General features: G+C 42.9%; 1 protein-coding gene across 1 annotated transcript in view; it reads right to left on the bottom strand.

Moving 5' to 3' along the window:
- The window catches only part of Fto (FTO alpha-ketoglutarate dependent dioxygenase), a 347,190-nt gene that overhangs the window by 219,612 nt on the left and 106,617 nt on the right, over nucleotides 1-20,961 (bottom strand). The window contains exon 4 of the mRNA XM_075976876.1: nucleotides 12,553-12,696. Within this exon, the coding sequence (XP_075832991.1) occupies nucleotides 12,553-12,696 (144 nt within the window). The remainder of the gene's footprint in view (nucleotides 1-12,552; nucleotides 12,697-20,961) is intronic.

The raw sequence follows: 20,961 nt of genomic DNA, 5'->3' as shown, positions 1-20,961 counted from the left end.
ATTACTATTAATCTCCTATACCCAACTTAGAAATTAACTATCATAAATTCATACATTATGGGAAAAAACAGGATATATCGGGTTTCGCACACCCCTAATTTCAGGCATCTACTCTTGGAGCATGTGGCTAAGGGGGAACAACTGCAGTTGGGTTTTTTTTTTTTTAAGAAAAGCCATGCAGCAACTCTATAACTAGACATAAAGAACCAAATCTACGTATTTATTACCATTTTTTCATTGCTTTCTGTTAGCACCTTTGCTTTCTTCCTCTTTTTTGGCCTCCTCTACGAAACAGTGACTATTCTACAGTGGCATACTTTGATTCCTTTGTCTTTAGCCTGTGTATCCACTACATGTTTCTTAGTTACCACAAGGCCTAGTAACTTACAGCAAGAACAATCTTTCAGCTAAGCTAATGACAACACCACAAGAACACTGTGCCTTAGTCTGTCCACCCACACTTTGTGGTTAACGTCAGTTTAGACCCTTCATATATAGTGTGCCCCTTACTATGGCTATCCTGGGTTTTAACTTTGAACTATTATAAAATTTTGAATTATAGTCTTACCTTTTTAGTAAGTTTCATATTTTCTTTTCATTTTCTCAATCAGTAGCCTTTCATTTTGACATGAAGATGTCTCTTTAGCAATGCTTTTTTTATGTGTATATATTTAGTTTTTTTATTGATTTTATTGAGCTCTACATTTTTATCTGCTCCCCTCCCCTTCAATCTTCTCCCATCATCCCCATGCTCTCAATTCACTCAGGAGATCTTGTCTTCTTCTACTTCCCATGTAGATTAGATCCATGTATGTCTCTGTTAGGGTCCTCATTGTTGTCTAGGTTCTCTGGGATTGGGATTTGTAGCCTGGTTTTCTTTGCTTTATGTTTAAAAACTACTTATGAGTGAGTACATATGATAATTGTCTTTCTGGATCTGGTTATCTCACCCAATATGATGTGTTCTAGCTCCATCCATTTGCCTGCAAATTTCAAGATGTCATTATTTTCCTCTGCTGTGTAGTATTCCATTGTGTAAATGCACATTTTCCTTATCCATTCTTCGGTCAAGGGGCATTTAGGTTGTTTCCAGGTTCTGGCTATGACAAACAAAGCTGCTATGAACATAGCTGAGCACATGTCCTTGTGGTACGATTGAGCATCCTTTGGATATATATACCCAAAAGTGGCATTGCTCTTTAGCAATTGTTATAAACACACTGAATGGTAATGGATGCCTAGATGGTGTATTGTGCAGATAAGAATTCTCCTTCCTGTTATTTCTGAAGGACAGTCTTGTCAGGTTTAATACTATTTGTTGGCAGGTTTTCTCTTGCAAAAGTTTGAATATATCATTCTTCAAGCTGTGTGTGTGTGTGTGTGTGTGTGTGTGTGTGTGTATGCTAAGAAACCATTAGTTTCTAAGTGGGCTGGCCTGCAGCTTGAGTCAACAGATATCTGGCTCCTCAGAGGCAAGCCCAGACTGTGGGTTCATATGGGCCTGCGATCTTGGTTTATTGGAACTATAAACTGACATGGACTGGACTGATACAAGCAGGCCAGACCTGGTTCACAAGCACCACTCTGTGGATGCAGTCTCAGGCCTGGAGTCCAGCTGCCTAGCTAAGGCCCCTGTGTCAAATGTGGATGTAGTACAAGTGTGCAAAGACAGCCAACACGGAACCTGACCCAGGGTCTAAGTTCACAAAGACAAACATAGATTCTGCGTCTCTAGAGGCCACACTGGAGCCTGGGCCAGTAGAGGTAGGCCTGGCTTGGGTAGACTTGCCCTTCAGGCCAGAGATTTTTGGAATGGGTCTGCTGTCATGTCTAAAGCAAATCAGATATTCACTTCACTCCCCACCCCTGCAATGTCTGTCCTCCTCAGGTATATGCTTCCCCACCCCTGCAAAGTCTGTCCCCCTCAGTTCTATGTTTTCCCCACCCCTGCAGAGTCTGTCCCCCTCAGTTCCATGCTTCCCCCACCCCTGCAGAGTCTGTCCCCCTCAGTTCCATGCTTCCCCCACCCCTGCGGAGTCTGTCCTCCTCAGTTATATGCTTCCCCACCCCTGCAGAGTCTGTCCCCCTCAGTTCCATGCTTCCCCCACCCCTGCGGAGTCTGTCCCCCTCAGTTCCATGCTTCCCCACCCCTGCAGAGTCTGTCCCCCTCAGTTCCATGCTTCCCCCACCCCTGCAGAGTCTGTCCCCCTCAGTTCCATGCTTCCCCCACCCCTGCGGAGTCTGTCCTCCTCAGTTATATGCTTCCCCACCCCTGCAGAGTCTGTCCCCCTCAGTTCCATGCTTCCCCCACCCCTGCAGAGTCTGTCCCCCTCAGTTCCATGCTTCCCCCACCCCTGCAGAGTCTGTCCCCCTCAGTTCCATGCTTCCCCACCCCTGCAGAGTCTGTCCCCTAAGTTCTATGCTTTCCCCACCCCTGCAGAGTCTGTCCCCTCAGTTCCATGCTTCCCCACCCCTGCAGAGTCTGTCCCCTCAGTCAGTGAAGAAGAGGCGACAGAAGACTGCTTTCCCCCTTGTGGTTTTTCTGTGCTCTACCTGCAGGCTGTAATCTCCCCTCTAGATTACTTAGTTACTCTGAAGGCATTCTTGTGCGTAGATAATTGTTTAAATGGCATTTCAACGAGGGCATGGTGTTGAAAACTCCTATTTCACCATATTGCTTGAAAGTAAAAGATTACTTTTATACTTAAAAAAATGTATTATCAAAGAGTATTTAATAAGAAAAATACTGGGAGCTAAATGAGATACAAACATTGGAGTAATATATTCAATTCCTAAAAAATAAATGTTATCAAATGTAGGGAATACGCAAGGAGAATTGAAATGAATTTGGTGTAAACATTATTACTAGTTTATGTATTCATATAGATTGTAAATTCTCTACAGTGAGTATGGCTCATATGTTACTAATTTCCAAATAATATTTTTCTTTTCTCTGAAATTCAAATGCATCATGTTTTAAAGATACAAATGGAAATGTTCAATGGAGAGGAATTCATTAACAAAACAAACAAACAAAAGGAATGGTAAAGACTATCCAGTGAAGGCTAAGACCAAAAGCTTCTCTACAAAAACACCCACAAAGCTATGTGTGCGCCTCAGCAGCAGGGAACCTGCCTAGCACTGCAAGGCCCTGGGTTCCAGCCCTAGCCACACAACAACGCCCAACAAGACAGAAGCAGGAGAAGCTCACCTCTGTCCTTTTGTTTTAAATTAACTTGTAGAAGGTTTACTTTGCTGTTGGATTTTAAGGAAAATAGAATCTTGAGGTTAATAATCCATGTCTGCTTTCTAAATATGCATGAAGGTCTTTCATTCCACTTTGGCAAAAGGCACTTTCCCACTTTCCTCTTCCAAGCTGCAAGCCTTCCCGAGGCAGTGTGGGAGGGGCTGGAGAAGCTGGAGGATGTGGAGAGACAGAGCTGTACTGACAGAAAAGCTGAGTGAAGTTAGCTCTTCTTTTGCCTTGTTTAGACTGGGCCATCACTCCTACCTACTACTCAAGTACCATGTGAGGCGATCCCGCTAGCGACTGCAGCAGAAGCTGCCCTAGGCACCTCTCATTCTGTGCCTTCACACACTCTCTGGTCTACTAACTCACGTCTTACACCCAGCTTTTCACCAGCAGTTGAAAAATATGTAAGCTAGTAGTAATGCTTATATTATTATAAAAAATATAATTATATTTATATAGTAATATCGTATCCTGAGTAATCGGTATAAAATTAATCTTACATTCAAGGAAGATGATAGAGGAGTTTTAAGATATATCTGAATAATGCCTGAGGAAGAAAAAGGGCATTCTCTCTAAATATGTACAAAGTTTCTGTTTGGAACAAGCCTCTAAGGCAGAGGTTCTCAACCTTCCTCATGCTGTGACCCTTTAATACAATTTTTCATGTTATGCCAACATCCAACCATAAAATTATTTTCCTTGGTACTTCACAGATATAATTTTGCTACTGATATGAACTGCAATGTTTCTGATGGTCTTAGGCAGCCCCTGGGAAAGGGTCTTTTGAGCCCCCAAGGGGGTGGCAATCACAGGTCAAGAACAGCTGCTCTAGGTGTTATGTAGTTCACATAGAACACATACTCATATACACAACACACACATACACCACAGAGAGAGAGAGACAGAGACAGAGAGAGAGACAGAGAGAGAGAGACAGACAGAGACAGACAGAGAGAGAGAGAGAGAGAGAGAGAGAGAGAGAGAGAGAGAGAGAGAGAAATATAAATATATATTACCACTTCCCCAAAAGTGGCTCTCTAGAAGAAAGGCTAATACTTCTGTACTAAAAGTTACAGTCTAATGGGAAACATGCCATACGGGAAGACTGAATCAGGACAGTTACATTCAATTAATAACTTAGTCATGAGCTGAAACCTTTGAAAAAGGTGATTTTATAAAACCAATAGTCCTACCCAGCAATGACACCTATGAAGTGCAGCAATGACCAGCATGGCACAATAAGCCCAAGAGCGCAGGAGTGGCAGGCATATCTTGGCAGTAACCAACAACTCTCTCATTAGACTTGCTGCCCACTCAATAAGAGGAAAATCATGCCTAGTACTAGAAGCCCAGACAACCACCCAGGCGAGGGAGGTCATGGATTGGGAGGAGAACCTACAACTGCCACTTGACTAAACCAGCATAATTCCTAACTATATTCTAAATATTTATACCCATAGGTAAGAGTAACTCTTAACCCTCATCAAGGAAAATACTCTCTGCAACAAATGGAGACTATCAGAAAACCAACCAATCAAGAAGCAGAGAACAGGTGATGGTGTGGAGCCCAGCCCCAACTGACCCATCTACAGCACAATTCCTGCAACTAAGGCTCGGGGAACATCCCAGAAGAGAGGACAGAAAGACTGCATGAGCCAGAGGACCAGGATGTATGCTATGGGATTGACTCTCCTAGAGACGTCAGGGAAACCACACACATGAAATCTCACCAACGTGGCTGCCTAAACAAGAGCAGAATAAGGATGGCAACGATAGACAAGCCAACTTGGGAAGGGAAACCACATGGTGCTCCAACCCTAGACAAAGAACTACAGGCAAAGAAGGAATACTGAGAAGTGAGAAATAGTTTTCTTCAGAAAAGAGGACCCCAATTGCTTATCCAATACCAAACACACACACATATATATATAACCTGAAATCATATACAAACAAATAACATTATGTGAAACTGAGCAGGTTGTATTTATAAATTTAGTAGTTTATATATATTAGAAACAAATAGGACACCTGGGAAATCCTTTTCACATCTCATGCTTCTGGAGCTACATTACACAAAAGTCCATTTTATCTAATGACTCACACCTGCAATCCCAGCATCTGGGAGCTGAAGCGGGGGAGTCTCTGAAGTGAAAACAAAATGCTGCTAGCCAAAGCGGGGTAGGGATTCTCCCTGCCCCAGGCAAGACCAGGACTATCCCGACTCAGCATGGCTCTGCCTGGATGAAATGGGAGGAAGCCATAGGATCCGAGCCAGGAAGGGAAGAACACTTTTTACCTCCTGGGGTTTTCTTGAGATTCAGAAAAGAATGCACAGACTGATTAGCATACTGTGTTGTGCAATTCTATGATATCTCATACGTACTGAAACTAACATATGGAGATAAAAGAAGGGTCACTATACACAGAGAGAGGCTCCCACGAAAGTCTAAATCTGTCTCTAGAGATCTCCAGGGATTAGGTAAAGGGACATTTGTTTGGGGAGAAATTCAAAATCTGTCCCAGCGCGGGGCTTTCGAGGGTTTCTGCTCCACAGCCAAGGCATACTCCATGAAGTACACACAAAGCCCAGCTTTGTTTCGCTCATTCACGTATTTAATAATTGCTTATTAAGCACTTACCATGTCTAACTCCCTCTGTCAAGTATTATAGAAAAGATAAAGCTAAACCAGCCCTCGCTCGGCTCTTGGGAATCTAAGCACAATCATCTTTATAGAAGTCCAGGAAAGAGGAACACAAGCTCCCATGACTACATAATTCGTAGACAAAGCATGAAGACCCTGGGCTTCAGACACGTTGGTTTGAATTTAAATACACAATTCACTGGGCAGGTTGCCTTGAAAAAAAAGTCTCTAAAGCTCATTTCTGTTTAAAATCTTCACTGAGATGGAGCTTCCACGGCATACAACTCTCCCACTTAACAGTTAAAACTGACTGTGCTTCAGCACATCTGTACGCTGGATGACAATCACAGACTACTTCTAGAGCATTTTTCCTTTCGAGAGGAGTCTTGGGCCTGGGGAGATGGCTCAGTGGACAAGAACATTATGACTAAGTATGAGGATTTGAGTTCAAATCCAAGTGCAGAAATGTGTAAAATCTGCTGTGACAATGTATTCCAGGAACCCCTGCACTGGGGGAGGGGTAGAAATAGGAGGGTGAGGCCTTGCTGGCCACCCGGTTCAGGAAGAGACCCTAACTCCAGAGAAAAAGGCAGAGTGACGTCCTCCTCTGGCCTCTATGCCTGCTCACCTGATTACACATGCACAACCCTACATACGCATACATGTCTCACACTCGCACACACGTTTTTAGAACAGGAACCGTGTACGCCATCAGCAGTCAGTCCCCATCCGTCTTCCTCTGGATGGGGTGACCAGAGCAAGAGCTATTCCCTGCTGATCCTGTAACAGAGAGTAAACGCAACACATCCGAGCATCCAGCACAGTACCGGGCCCTCACTCGACACCCTTCACATGCACATGAGGTAAACTTCAAGACGGAAGCGATGCGCAAGTGAACCCAGGTCACGATCAGTTCGGAGACTCAAGAGCCTGCCTGGATTTCTGTCTTCATGTCGGGGCTATCTCCCTGTTCTACCAGATAGCAGGAGACAGGAAGCCAGTCACAAAGCCTAAGTGTGAAAATGCCAGCCTCTGGCCAGGTGTGTTGGAGTGAAAGTTTCAGGAGACATCTCACCCGGGCGCACGGGCCATCCGCCACGACACAGTCTGCCGTTCCTGAGGAGTTAAGTGTACCCCACAAGCCCGTATTAGACAAGCAGCTGGAACCATCCTGTCATGTTTCCACCCTTTGGAGTGAAAACAGACATGACGGGCGCTCACTTGGCTGCGCAGGCACTTTCCACTGAAATGGCAGCTCCTCAAGCTTGCGGGCTGCGGCCTCGAGTTATAATTTATTACTGTTTCCCTTATTCCCTTGCCTCGGCAGAAAACAGAACATAGCACCTACATCTCAAGGCCCGTGAGAGGTAATAAAGTATAATTATTTTGAATTTATGATTAAGCCATAAATTACGTGTACTTTTTACTTCAGTTGGTCACTTAGAGGCTGGGGGAGGAAGGGAATGGGGTCAGAAGCCTTTTCTTTGAATAGAATGTCTAAATCTAGGCAGGGCTGAGAAACACCTGAAGGATTTACAAAGATACTACAGTCTCCAAGTGAAGTCCCAAGAGAGCCCCAGTCGGGCTAAGTTAAGTCCTAGCGACCTCTGTTCTTCCTGCCCACAGGGCGACAGGTCCACCTAGAGTGCCATGTTGCCTTGAAAAACAGAAGCAGGCATCACACTTCAGGCTACACCACATCAAATGCTCACGGCGTTCCGGCCTTGCTGCCGCTAAGCCACAAGTATTTCATAGATGGGGAAATAAATCTAAAAAGGACGACCAGGTTCCGTGAGTGAGGGTAGCCCCCAACCAAGTAATGCTGGTTCGCTGAGTTCCATTCAGCAGTAGCCAGATGCTAACCTGTGTCCCCTCCAAAGCCGACTGGTGAGATTTACCACTCTTCTACTTACTCCGTGAGGTTATGGAGATATTCTTGTAAAGCAATGAGCTGCGAAGCCCGCAGAACCCAGGGCCTGAGGCAGGAGAAGCAAGCGCCCACGTTCAGCGCTCTTCCATCACCGCCTCGCCTCATTGGTTCTCCAGTGTGCCATGGCTCAAGTCCCAGCCTCGACACTAAGTCCCATCCTAAGTGTAGCCCAAAAGGCACAGGCCTCCCATACCACCCCTGACTCCTAACAAGTGCAGTGAGGAATAAGGCATAGATAGGGAGGGTCAAGACTCAAAGATGTGCCGACACTGTGGGAGCCATGCATAGTGCAGCGAGCCTGAACCTGCTCAGCTGGCAGGAAGTCCTACCTACAGTCTTGCCTTACTCCCCTCTACACAAGGTGAGTGGAAGCAAAACCCAACAGAGCCAGGCATTTCAACTTCTACAGTCTCTTTCTGCTTCAGCCGAGGATTCAGTTTCTGAATGGAACAACAAAGGCTCTGAGGTAGCTAGTTAGAGTACTAACAACAGACATGCAAAGGGAGACTCGGCTGGTCTGCAGTAATCAAAGTAAAGAGACCAGAAGGATCAGCCATGAACAGTGACATTCAAGACATCACAGCGATACATTAAGGGGGACCAGCAGAGGTTTGCCCAATGTTTACTCACCTTTGTCCCCAAACATCCCACCTCCACACCCAGCTCCTGGTTAATGAACAGAATTTAGTCGCTGTCCCTTGAACTGTATAATCTGCTTCACGAAAACACAAACCCAGTTTGTCTCCAAACACTCCCAAGTCCCTAACTCCCTGGCTACAAGCAGTCTATGGAAAACAGCTGTGGCAAAGTAAATCATTTGACTCTGAGAAACACCAGAGTGAATGGTTTTTTTTTTTCGTTTTTCTTTCGTTCTTTTTTTTTCCTCCTCTAAGTGTGTTTTGAAGTCCTGGTTGGAAAAATTAGTGAAAATTGTAAATCTGTTTGCAAATCTGGTCTTGTCTAACTCTGAGATTAGGGCAAAGATTCCAATTTAAAAGTAAAACCGTGACAACCCCGTGAAGGGTGTCCTCAGGCACTGCCAACAGGGCTTTCGCTCACACCCGCGGCACCCGACACGCTCCCCATCAGACACCCCTGGAGTGTTCACTTGAGACGGAGGGGTTCAGGCTGCACTTCCTCTGCAGACCCATACATTATTATAAATTGAGCTAAGCCGTTTCCTTTCTGTAAGTGCTGAGAAGTTCAGGCTCAGTTATCAGAAGGCTCGGAGCCGTCCATGGGGCTCCTTATTATTTGGGTTTTTAAAAGCTAATATGAAAAGGCAAAATTATGCAATGGTTGTTTTTATTATTTTTTCAAATTGAGTTTTTTAAATAGCGGATGGAAGAAAATTCATTTTAAAAATCAAATACAATATTTTCATTAAAATCCATTCTAAATGCAGACTTTGGGGGGGTACACTTGCTATGCCTAAATCAGTATAGTAGAAACCAACAATGTCACCTATGTCTGAAGGCAGAAGGTAGAAAGTACTAGGTTTTTATATCCTGAATATCAGCTTCTAAAAACAGCACAAATTTCTTGAGTCAATCACTTACAAGTACACAACACTCAGAGACTCGGTGAACGTTTGAATATATACATTCATTCTTTGTAATGACTACATCAAAAGGACAATGCAATCAATTAAATGTTTTGATAATGTAATTAATTAAATGTTTTCACTACTAATTAAGTTATTAAATTAAAAAGAAAAAATTTAAAATGGAAAAAAAGGAACCCATAAAACTGTCATCCTTCCTTCCCTTAAAGGACGCTTAATGGAGAGAAGCGGAGTGCAAACCCAGAGCAGGGGGAAGAACGAGCGTGCGACAGGGACGCGGAGGCTACCCGAAGAAGAGAAGGGCCCCGTGTGGGAAGGCTGAAATCTGTGTAGACCCAAATGTCAGGTTCTAATGCCTACCTCTTAATAGTTGTATGGTAGACCCACGGCTGGGTCCGCCAGTCTAACTAGACTTCTTCTTTATAAGAAGAGCTAACATTTGCCTCTCGGGCCTACAAGCAAAATAACAGAATGTTTCACTTGTCATTAATTCATAATAAATTGCTGCTATTAGTACTGCTACCGTTCCAGATATGCATGTATGGGGAGAGACTGGACAGGAATCAGTCAGATATGAAATTTGTTTTTATAATCTTTCCTCTTGTACTCTACAGAGTTTCTTTTCTCTAGGATGAAAATCTGCTGCTTTTTCCTTTATAAATTCTGTGCATGCATGTGTGTCTGTGTGCAGATATATGCATGTGAGTGCAGGTGCCAACAGAGACCAGAAGAGGGTGTCAGAAGCCCTGGAGTTACAGGCAGTTGTAAGCAGCCCCATTAGGGCGCTAGGAATTGAACCATTCTCTGCAAAAGGAGTACACATTCTTTACCCCTGAGTTATCTCTCCCACCTCCATATTCTGCTTTTTAATCAGAGAGAATCATAGAGAGGATGTTGTTAAATGCACAGAAGACAGCAAAGCTTTTACAATGCAAATCCACTGGTTTCATACACAGATAAACAGGAAGCTATTTGAAAAGGGTCCATTCTGGCTCTTATCTCCTCCACATATACAAATTATTACCAGAAATTACCGACAAAGTATCCCAAGAAAATCCAAATTTAGAGAGAATACAAAAAACTTAAGTATACAGTCTTTTTATACAAATGGCACTCAGTGATATGGATAGAGACTTCAGAGTAAAAGCATGGATCAGGAAGTCAAACGGGAATGAAGGGGGAGAGGCCCTTAACCACTGACAACATCCAGAGTTTCAGCATCCTGGGACCCCACTGACATGATCACACTTGGAGTGGGAAAAGCACCACTCGTGAAGACTGTGCCTGCCCTGGTCTCTGTTCTGCACATATGAATGGAGTGACGGACAAGTCTGCACCTCTGCCCTCTCCCTCAGAAGGCTGTGTAGAGTCGCAGATTGTGTAAGCCAACAGATGTGTATACCGTGTAGCAAGATGCCAATGGGAAGCAAACACTGAGCTTAAGCTGCAAAAGGATACAGCACTAAGTCACATGAGTACTTCCAATCCAAGTGCAAACTCCAAGGAAAAAGCCTCAAACGGGCCTACTGCAGAGTTAACACTCCCTCAATTAATGTTATCAGTGTGTCTGTTTGTCTGTCTGTCTGCCCCACCCTCACCCTCTCTAATGTAAATAACTCTTATCTCACTAAGGAGGTATCATTTTAGCATCCATTATGCTAATCAAATAATAAACATCTAATGTCTGACATTAGGAGTAATAATGAGATCCTTTTTTCTTCTTATTGCTATGCATTTTTATTGGCATACATTTACTGTGTGCTTAATTTGCATAGTATTCATATAAACGGTTAGTCTCTTATTTAAACAAAGAACAAAATTCAGACTCTGATCTCCAACAAAGAAAAGTAGTGTGTACTTAATAGTCTTTTAGTTTCTCTACAGTCATATCTACAAAACACTTGTAGTTAGGTCAGGTAATATTGGTTTTTCATGTAAAATGGTGATATAAAATCACCTTCAAAATTAAGCTTATTTCATTAGTGCAAAAAAGTAAGTTTTTGAGAGAAATAGTACATGAAATGCAGAGTTAGCAAGGGACTGTGGCAAGGACCTGGACACTGACATGCAATAAACCGAAGTCTGGAAAACACTAAAGTGCCAGTTCAAACTATGAAGTCCTAGAAGGCAAGGAGCAAGATTTACTGCTCCCGAGTGTCTCCCCAGAACCTTATTCCATACCTGCAAGGCAGAAACTCCATAAATACCAAACTTGACAGGAAAATAATCCTAACCAAAAACTGATCTCGCGCCCTGGTTCTTCCTAGCTAAAAAGCCAACAGACCATTAGATCTCTGTAAGCAGACAGGAATAAGACAAACCTGGGGACACACAGAAGACACGCGTGTGTTCTGTGGAGGTGCACCTGCGAACGCCAGCACATGCGTGTGTGTAGTGTGGAAGCAGGAGGTCAACCTTGGCACTCTTCCTCCAGTCTGTTTTTCAGACATAGTCTCTCTCTGCCTTGAGCTGATCAGCAAGCCCCAGGGATCCTCCTGTCTACTCTCCAGTACTGGATTTACTAGGGCACGCCATCATACTAGGGCTTCTTTCTGTGATCACACCCAGGTCTTCATGCTTGCATGGTGAGCCATCTCCCTAGCCCGTTCATAGAAACAGCCTATGTTTGCACATTTTGCAGTGAAAAACAAGTTGAGTATAAATAACACCAAAAATTCCAAAACAAAGCAGCAAAAACCAAAGCACCCCAAACTCCACAACTTCATTTACTGTAAGCCCATAAATAATACTTTCCAAAGAATTAAACACAAGCAGAGAGAAAGATCCTGTGACCGAGCCTGAGAGGAAACTGGCTTGTTGCTCTTGCAGACGACCCGGGTTCAGTGCCCAGCACCTATGGTGGCTCACAGCTGTCTGCAATTCCAGTTTAGGGGGATTCAACCTCTTCTTGCCTATAGGTACCAATATGCATGTAGTGCACAAACAAACGTGCAAGCAAACTCACTCACACACACAAAACAAACAAATATATATGTATATATATGAAAAGAATAAATTAATGAGTGACATGTTCTCAGAACATTCACTATGAATACAAGGTACTCAAAAAGTTTATTTTAAAAGACAGACCCCAAACATGCATGCCCCCATGACTCTCAGCTCAGGCAAGAGGAACAGCAGTGCCAGAGTCTCCCGACATTACCCAGCATGAAATAGCAGTCTCCCTGATGAAGAGGTATTGCCAAGCCCGGCGTCTCGATATCCCACGAGATCTTGAAAGCAACATGCCAAGTGTCGGGATCTCTGCCCTCGAAGCTGGACTCATCCTCACTTTCATCCTCAGAGCCTGTGGAGACAGGGGAAGTGGTCAGAAAAGGCACATTACCTTAGAAATTACTGATCTCTTAATAAAATATGGATGTTAGGTAAAATACATCCTTTTGTGTTATAATTTCTAAAAAAAATTTAAGAATATTCTTAACATGAATTTACCTTTTCCACCAAAAAAAACCCTTAAATATAATAATGAGGAAATAACCAGAGATTAAGAGGAAAATAAAAGATTTGTTCCATTCAAAGCAAATAATAAGAAAAGCTCAATTAAGGGGATTTTAAGAACATATTAATTGCTACAACAATACAGAGGAAAGGGAAAGCTAAAAAATACTATACAACGTGGAGAGGGAACTATAAAGGATCCTCTCTCAGGGCAACTGGCTAAGAGTTTCAAAAAAGTCCTTACTAAATATATTTAAGGAACATGTAGGTCATTTTAGTAAGCCTCCATACTGCTTAAGAGTTTAGAAAAAGACATTTCCGGATTCATCCTATTAAAATAATGTGAATCAAAATACAAAAGAAAACAAGCTTGTACAGAAACCAACCTGACATCAAACAATCAGCATCAAATATCTAACTATAAGAAAATAGAATCTAGGTCCAACATCACATTAAAAGAACATTCTATGACCTGGAAAAATTTATTTTAGGAATATAAGTGTAGCTCTACAAAAGAGCTAATATCCAAAAGCTTAAGATTTGAAATTCATCATGTGAAAGAGAGATCACTTTAGAGACACAAAAACTAAACAACCAAAGTGACAAAAAACACTAAACAACTAAGTACATTATCCTTCCATGGAACCTAAATATAATGGGCTAAAAGTTACTTTCTCAACATGATATCATACAGACCTGCCTCAGTCTCAAAGACAATGGTAAAACTGTGCCCAAATCTAAGAATTAGAGAGGGGTGCTGTGGTGGTTTGAAAGAGAATGGCCCCATGGGCTCATGTATTTGATGCTTGGTCCCCAGTTGGTGAAACTGTTTGAGAAGAATTAGGAGATGTGAACTTGTTGGAGATGTGTCACTGGTGGTCTCTCTCGTTCTCTTTCTCTCTGCCTCATGTTTGTGGACCGTGGATCAGATGTGAGCTCTCAGCTACTGCTCCAGCGCTAGGCCTGCCGACCGGCTGCCATGCTCCCCACCATGATGGTCATGAACTCTAACCCTCTGGAACTGTGGGCCCCCAAATTAAATGCTTTCTCTTATAAGTTGCCTGGGTCATGGTATCTCTTTATGCATATAGAAAAGCAAGTAATACGGAGGCTTAGCAACACAAACATCTATCACTATTCTGATGGGAACCACTAACACAATGGTATCTAGTTAGAGCAGCCCTCAGCTCCTGTTTTACAAGCACAGAACTCATACAAAAACACCCAGTGTGGTGATGCATGATTGTCATCCCAGGGCTGAGGGAGTGGAGACTCGTGGTCCTGTGACTCCAGTGCTAGTCAGTAAGTCCAACTGGGGTGTTCTAGGTCAATGAGAGACCCTATCTCAAAGGAGGTGAACAATGTTCCTAAGGAGGACACCCAAGGTTCAACTCCAACCTCCTAATGCACACACTGAAACACACAGTGCAATAAAACATAATTAAAATGTCAGCTTTCCCTTAATTCACCTATAAATTTGAAGTAATGAGAATGAAGATAAAGTAATAAAAATAAACAAAATTAACATTTAGGTGAGTGGCATCATTAACCCTTTCTATTCCAGCACAAGTGTTGAGCCTAGAAAGTATGTTTTTCATACATATATAAATCCATAAAGTTTACTTTATAAATCAGTTACAATAAGAAATTAATAATAATAACAAAATAAAGCAATTATAAAAAGATAGGCTAACAAAGGCTATCTGAATATACTATTTCTTTTTTGATACTTTATTAATTTTTATTTTATGTACATAGGTGTTTTGCCTGCAGGAATGTCTACATGAGGGCACTGGATTCCCTAGAACAAGAGTTACAGACAGTTGTGAGCTCCCATGTGGGTGCTGGAAATTGAACCCAGGTCCTCTGGAAGAGCAACCAGTGCTCTTAACCATTGAGCCATCTCTAGCCTCTATTCCTTGTTTCTCATACTCTCTCTATCCCAAATAGTCTACCAGACTTTTATCTTCTCACTGAATACAAACACTTCATGATTAGTCTTTGACATCTACAGATCACCAGCATTAAATGCTTAAGATTTGGGGCTATTGTCAAGAATAATAACATTTATCTGAACATCAGCACCTGCAATATAGCCACAGGGGATCTGATAACTACAAGTTACCAGACCACTGACGGCATTAGTGTGCAGGCCTGGAGACACTGGAGTGACTCAGTGTCTCATCGTGGGCCTGACAGAACAGATGGCCGGTTTCTTCAGGCTTCTCAAGGGATGCACGCACTGTCAAAGTCACTAATTGGTTATTTCTAACTTTTCACTTAATAGTTTCAAACAAAAGTTCACCAAAGACAGACAAAATTCCAAAAATTTCAACTACAGATAATGAGAAAGGGAGGTATAAACAAACCAGAAGAGCTGAGGGATATTTGTCTTTCCTCTACATTGCCAGCTAGATCAATGGGCAGATGTTACCGAGAGTCAAGATAAAGAGGGAACAAGACGGGGGATGAAAGCCACCCCTGACACACACAAAGAAAAGCTCAGAGAGAGCAGTGGAAGATTCTCAACCAGTCACATAAAAGAATGCAAAGTAGACTTAGCAGAACTGTTCTACACCTTCCAAGTCAGAGAGACTGCTATTTCCTCACTCTGTTTTGTTTGGAGGCAGGGTTTCTCAGTGCAGTCCTGGCTGTCCTGGAACTCACTCTGTAGACCAGGCTGGCCTTGAACTCAAGAGATCTGCCTGCCTCTGCCTCCTGAGTGCCGAGATTAAAGGCGTGTACCACCAGGCTTCTGTCTTCACTTTAAAAGATCCAGTGTTGGTAAGGGTGTGGCCACCTGGTCACCCATACTCTCTGTGAAGAACAATCTGGCAATACCTGCTAAACTGTGAATGCTTGGAAAATTCTACTCTTAGGCATGCACACTACTGTTCCTACTCGGCAAGGGTGACAGTGACGACTGAGCAGGCACTGTAGCTTATAGTACTGTTGGCTACAGCTCCAACTTTAAAATTTAAAGACCAGAAATAACTTCAGTATCCACTAGCAGGTTACTCCTTGAAGAATCAGAACATGTCCAAACAATATAATGTCATGTGACCATCACATGACTGAAGAACAGGAACACAGAACGACGTCATATACTATCAAGAGTAAATTTTACAAAGAGGCAGTGGCACTTCTGGAAAAACAATCAATGGAGTGGAAGAGACACAGAAAGAAGCCAAAAGTGCACACTCTTTTCCTCGTTTACTAAGTCTTGCTGGGGATGACCCTACACATAAACTTTTCAAGTTCACTTAGGAAATATTAATTGAGCACTTGCTAAATCATTAGAATGGTGTCAGGCACTTGCAGTATCTCTGACTGAAATAATGAACCCAGTCTTGGTAGAGGATTCCTTCTACTGGAGTGTTAGTGATTGGCACTGGTAACTGGTAAGACAGCATTTCAGATGTCAAGCCATTACACTTTAAACCGCTGGCCTGTACTCTGGGCCTCAAGGGCAAGGTCTGAGTTTTGACTTCAGAGCTCTGGTGACTGGGGACAGAGGCCAATGATGGGCACTTGCACTGAGCTGCTTTCGGTTTCCACCACTCAGTCCTGTGTTAGGTGGCAGGGAAAGAAAATATCAATTTAAAAGGAAAAATAAAAAACCCTAAAACATATGTTTGTTTATGCTTCTTTGTTTAAAAGAACTAAAAGGAACTGGAGAGATGGCTCAGAGAATAGGAGAGTTTGCTGCTCTTTTAGAGAACCCAGGTTAGGTTCCCAGCACCCACATACTGGCTCACAATTGCCCATTCCACAGTGCCAGGGATACAATGCCATCTTCTGGCCTCCACAGGCTCCTGCATGCAACATACGTGATGCACATAAACTCACACAGGTAAACACACACATACATAACTAACACAAGTTTTAAAAATGAATTTTAAATAACGAAAGTATAGTATAACATTACTGCTAAGTAGAATAGACACTAAAGATGTTGAGAGAAGCTTCAAGGACTCTCAAGTTCAAAACAGAATTCCTACAGAAAAATGGGACTTGAAAGTTAGTGTTTAGACTGGCAGGGACATTGGAGCGATTACTGAAGACAAAATGATGCTAAGTTGGGTGTCATAGAGATGGACAGCGAAGTGCCCATCACCAGTTCCGGCATGTGCACACCACCCACCACTCCCAAACTGTGCAGATGCCAGGCAGCGCATGCCCATACCGACTCCCTACATTCCGAACATCTTGCAGAGAAACCATGTATGAGTTCAAAGCAGAGAAAGGAAGGGAAAGAGAAAGAAGTAGAGAGGGACAGAGGGAAAGGAACTATCTTCATGACTATTCATTCACATTACTTGGTACTAAGAGTAATGAAAAAGAATAGGTCAAAAAGTCAAGTTTTGGTCTCTGCAAGGAAGAATGCTAGTAAAGGACCCTCCCAGACAGGCACCAGCATGCCCAGATGCAGTCCATTTTTGTGGGTACCTTTTAGTTAACAGGAATTTTTAATTCATTTCTTTAAAAATACCATCATGTACTAAGTTCAAAGCCATTTCCTAGGTTAATCCAAAAACCATTTTTAAACATCTTTTTTGAAACAGGGGCAGTGACTTAAAAGAAAAAGAGCTTTACTATCAGGGGCACAGCTACTTTTTAGTTGTGGCTTTTTGAACCTTCCTGGAGGATCTATAGGAAATGGTCACCACAGGCAACGGGAGAGCTGCTGGCAGAACCAGCATGGGCCACTACTATCAAGTGTCCTGCAGACACTTCTTTTTATGCATAATGCATAGCTACACTTGAAAACACTGGAATTTGCAAAAGGGGAGCTAGTGAACCCGAAAGAACCAAAAGGCAGGCGCTCAGCTTCACCCGCACTCCACTGCCTTCACAAGTCTAAATCAGTTAGCAACAGATTTAGACTCTCAGTTAAAAACTGGAGAGATGGCTCAGGGGTCAAGAGCTGCTCTGCCAGAGGGGCTTGATTCCTAGTACCCACAGGGCAGCTCACATTGTCTGTAACCGCAGTTCTAGGGATTTGACTGCCTCCCCTGATCTGGGCACACCAGGCAAGCACATGCATACAAGTAAGTGAAACAGCGCCCCTCCCACATAAGACTTAAAAAAAAAAAACCTTGTATCAAAATCCAAATTTCAACTATTCCATCCATCCCGAAGTCAATTACACGTAGCTATAAGTAAAACATAGCCAGCCCTCTGAAACAAGGCATGACTTCTCTGCTATCTAGAGCTCTCAGGCAGCCACTGTATTTCACTCATTCGTAATGCCTTTCTGGACCCTAGAGTGAAGTCTGTGATCCATGCTTTATAGCTAGGACACAGTGAGCCTGACTGCAAATCGGCCTCATGACCTGCTTCCTAACGACAGTTTAACTAGAACCCACTCACGCTCAGTCCTTACAACATCCATGGCTGTTTCCACACCTCACAGCAAGACGGCCAGGGAACACTAAGACCACAAGACATACCAACCCCAGAATGGCTAGGATTTGACCGTTTACAGAAAACACTTGCTCTCTTCTATGGTGATTTGGCAGAGATGTCAGCGGTACACACTGATCAAGTCGCGCCTAAACAAAATCATAATGACATCATACAGCTCACACCTGATGGGAGAATGTAACTAACAACATCCAACATAAAGTGATTAAGGCTCGATCCGTTGATCCCCAGCTCTCTAGCAGAAGAATAATGATGTGAGAAGGCACATGCTCACATATTTGCTACCCCAAGATTGCAAGACGCTTTGTCCAGGTGGCCTTACTGGTAACAGACACGGAAAGCAGCCATTAGCATGCATGTCTGCGGCATTTAGGGGCTGTGTGCCCTGCCGAGTGTACACGCCCTGGGATGTAACCCAGTTCGGTTAGCTTGTAGATCGCCTGCCTTCCCCTTTGATTTTTGTCCTGGCACTCTTCTGGATCTGGAACAAGACCCTGAACCACAACCAGAGATAGCAAGAGCAATCATGGCTTCCTTATGCCCCTCAAAAACATAACCCAGCACCCTTGAAATGAACTCACTGAGGTGATGTGTGGTGGAGGGTTGTTCTCCCTTGGGCTATGGAGGGAAGAAAGAAGCTGGAAGTGTGATAAATTTTATTGCTTATGTGTAGTGTTGCTCACAATTGCAGGGAAACCAACTCGTAATTGCCCATAGCAACTGCCACTGATTACTCCTGCCCCATGCCATTTGAAATAGGCAGGAGCAATGGGTTCCTACTCGCCTTTAAACCTCAGTGAAGTTGGAAGGATTTTAAGTGTCTCTGTTTGTTTGATACATGCCGAGCTCCTGTAAACCACAATGTTAAAAAGGTAAAAAGACAACAAAATTCAGAAGAATAGAAATGTAAAGGTCAGGGTTCAAGTATCTATAAAAGTTCCAGATAATTCACCAGTTTGATTTGGTTTTGCTTTTTTGTTTTGTTTTTTGTTTTTACCCTAAGTAGTTTTGGATAAAAATGACTCCATTTAATATAAATGACAACAAATGTTTTGTTTACATTTTAAAGCCATATGCAACAATACTGTTATGCAGGAAGCAAAGCCAGAAACATGAGTGTGATGGTGGAGATTAAACTACTAACCAAAATACATCACAAAGCTTTCATAATTAACGTACACATTAATACTGTATGCCAGAAATTTCCTTTATATGCAAGTCTACAGTCATCATTATTACAAACTGAAATAAGGCCTATTTCTTAGCTCTTCAGTCAAATTCTAAGATTTCATACTTCTACCTATGTGATATCTTTGACAACTGTCTTGAACTCAATCAACCTAGATGTCCTGTCTAGTTCAAGTCAGGCTGTTTAGGAGAGAGGAGAAGTCCTTGAAACTGAACCTGGCCTTGTGTATGCTAGGCAAGTGTTCTACCATAGAGAGGTACTATCAGCCCAAAGCCATAGGTCATAAGGCAAAAGAAACTATAAGTTAAAGATGGCAGCTGGTGGATGGAGACTAATGACCTCTAGTCCTGACCTATGACACAGCAGGGGTCTGGGATGTGACAGGAGAGAAAACCAAAGGTGAGAGTTGGGACGACTCCCGTCCCCTGCCTCCACACACACCCAAGGAGGAAAATGGTTTGGCTGGGTAAGCACACACTCGATTCTGGGCTGAATGTGTCACATGAACAACATGGACTGCTAAGAGTTGGAGCTATAAGTGTGGGTAAAGTCACAGAGGGTTTGGTGCAGCATCCCCTGGAATCTTCCATGGAAGCACTGACAAGGCACTGATGCCTTCCTCAACAGTTGGCTCTGTTATTCAGAATGACACCCATGGTCAAGCCTCTGTATGTAGACCTGGTGTTCATTTTCCAGACAGCATCTCAGAGGAACAGCAAATAGAAAAATATGCACAGCGGAGCTTTAGGCAACGTCACAGAAAAACCATACTCTAAGAGGAGAGGTGAGAAATATGATAGCCAAGCCACAAGTTTTACAACCTGAAATAACCTTCTGTGAGTCCTTTCTCAGTCTGTGAGCAAAGAAAGGGTGGGCTGAAGAAATGAAGGAGTCTGGAAAGTCTGGATGGGGGAAGCCTAATCAGTCCCAGTTCACAACAGATAAGAGGTTCTCCTTTACTTCAAACAAATAATTCAGGACAAATGAAGTCCCTTGGCAGAGATAAATTATAAAATTAATATACGTTTTCTGGAATTTCAGGTGAAATGCAGAAAAATCTGAAACCCTTCAACATGATGCCTAGTTTTGTCAGCTTTCGGATTAAGTATTTGGAGAGAAAAAGTTTAAGACAAAAATATTCACATACATAGGAAAAACCTCATTAGGCTGCATTTCATGGACTTGTGGGGAGCATGGGGAAAGTAGAGAAAAACTGTTTTGGAGGCCCTTGGCTAAAGCTTCAAAATTATGTTACTTAAGTAAAACAGGAAACAAAGGAAGGCAACAGTCGACAATACAGTCTCCAAACCCTGGACCACCTTAGCAGCACACTGAGACTAAGAATTCTTCTAAGAGACTGTTGTTGTAACACAGAAGACCAGAACCAGATGAGCTGGACAACCTCAAGGCATCAGCTGTCCATCCAATACACAAAGATTATCTAGGTTCAAAGACACACAAAGGACATCTGGGGTGGGGGTGGGGGGGCGTGTTGAG

The sequence above is a fragment of the Microtus pennsylvanicus genome, chromosome 6 (assembly GCF_037038515.1).
Source record: "Microtus pennsylvanicus isolate mMicPen1 chromosome 6, mMicPen1.hap1, whole genome shotgun sequence".
NCBI classification, from domain to species: domain Eukaryota; kingdom Metazoa; phylum Chordata; class Mammalia; order Rodentia; family Cricetidae; genus Microtus; species Microtus pennsylvanicus.
This window is presented reverse-complemented; position numbering and strand designations above follow the sequence as displayed.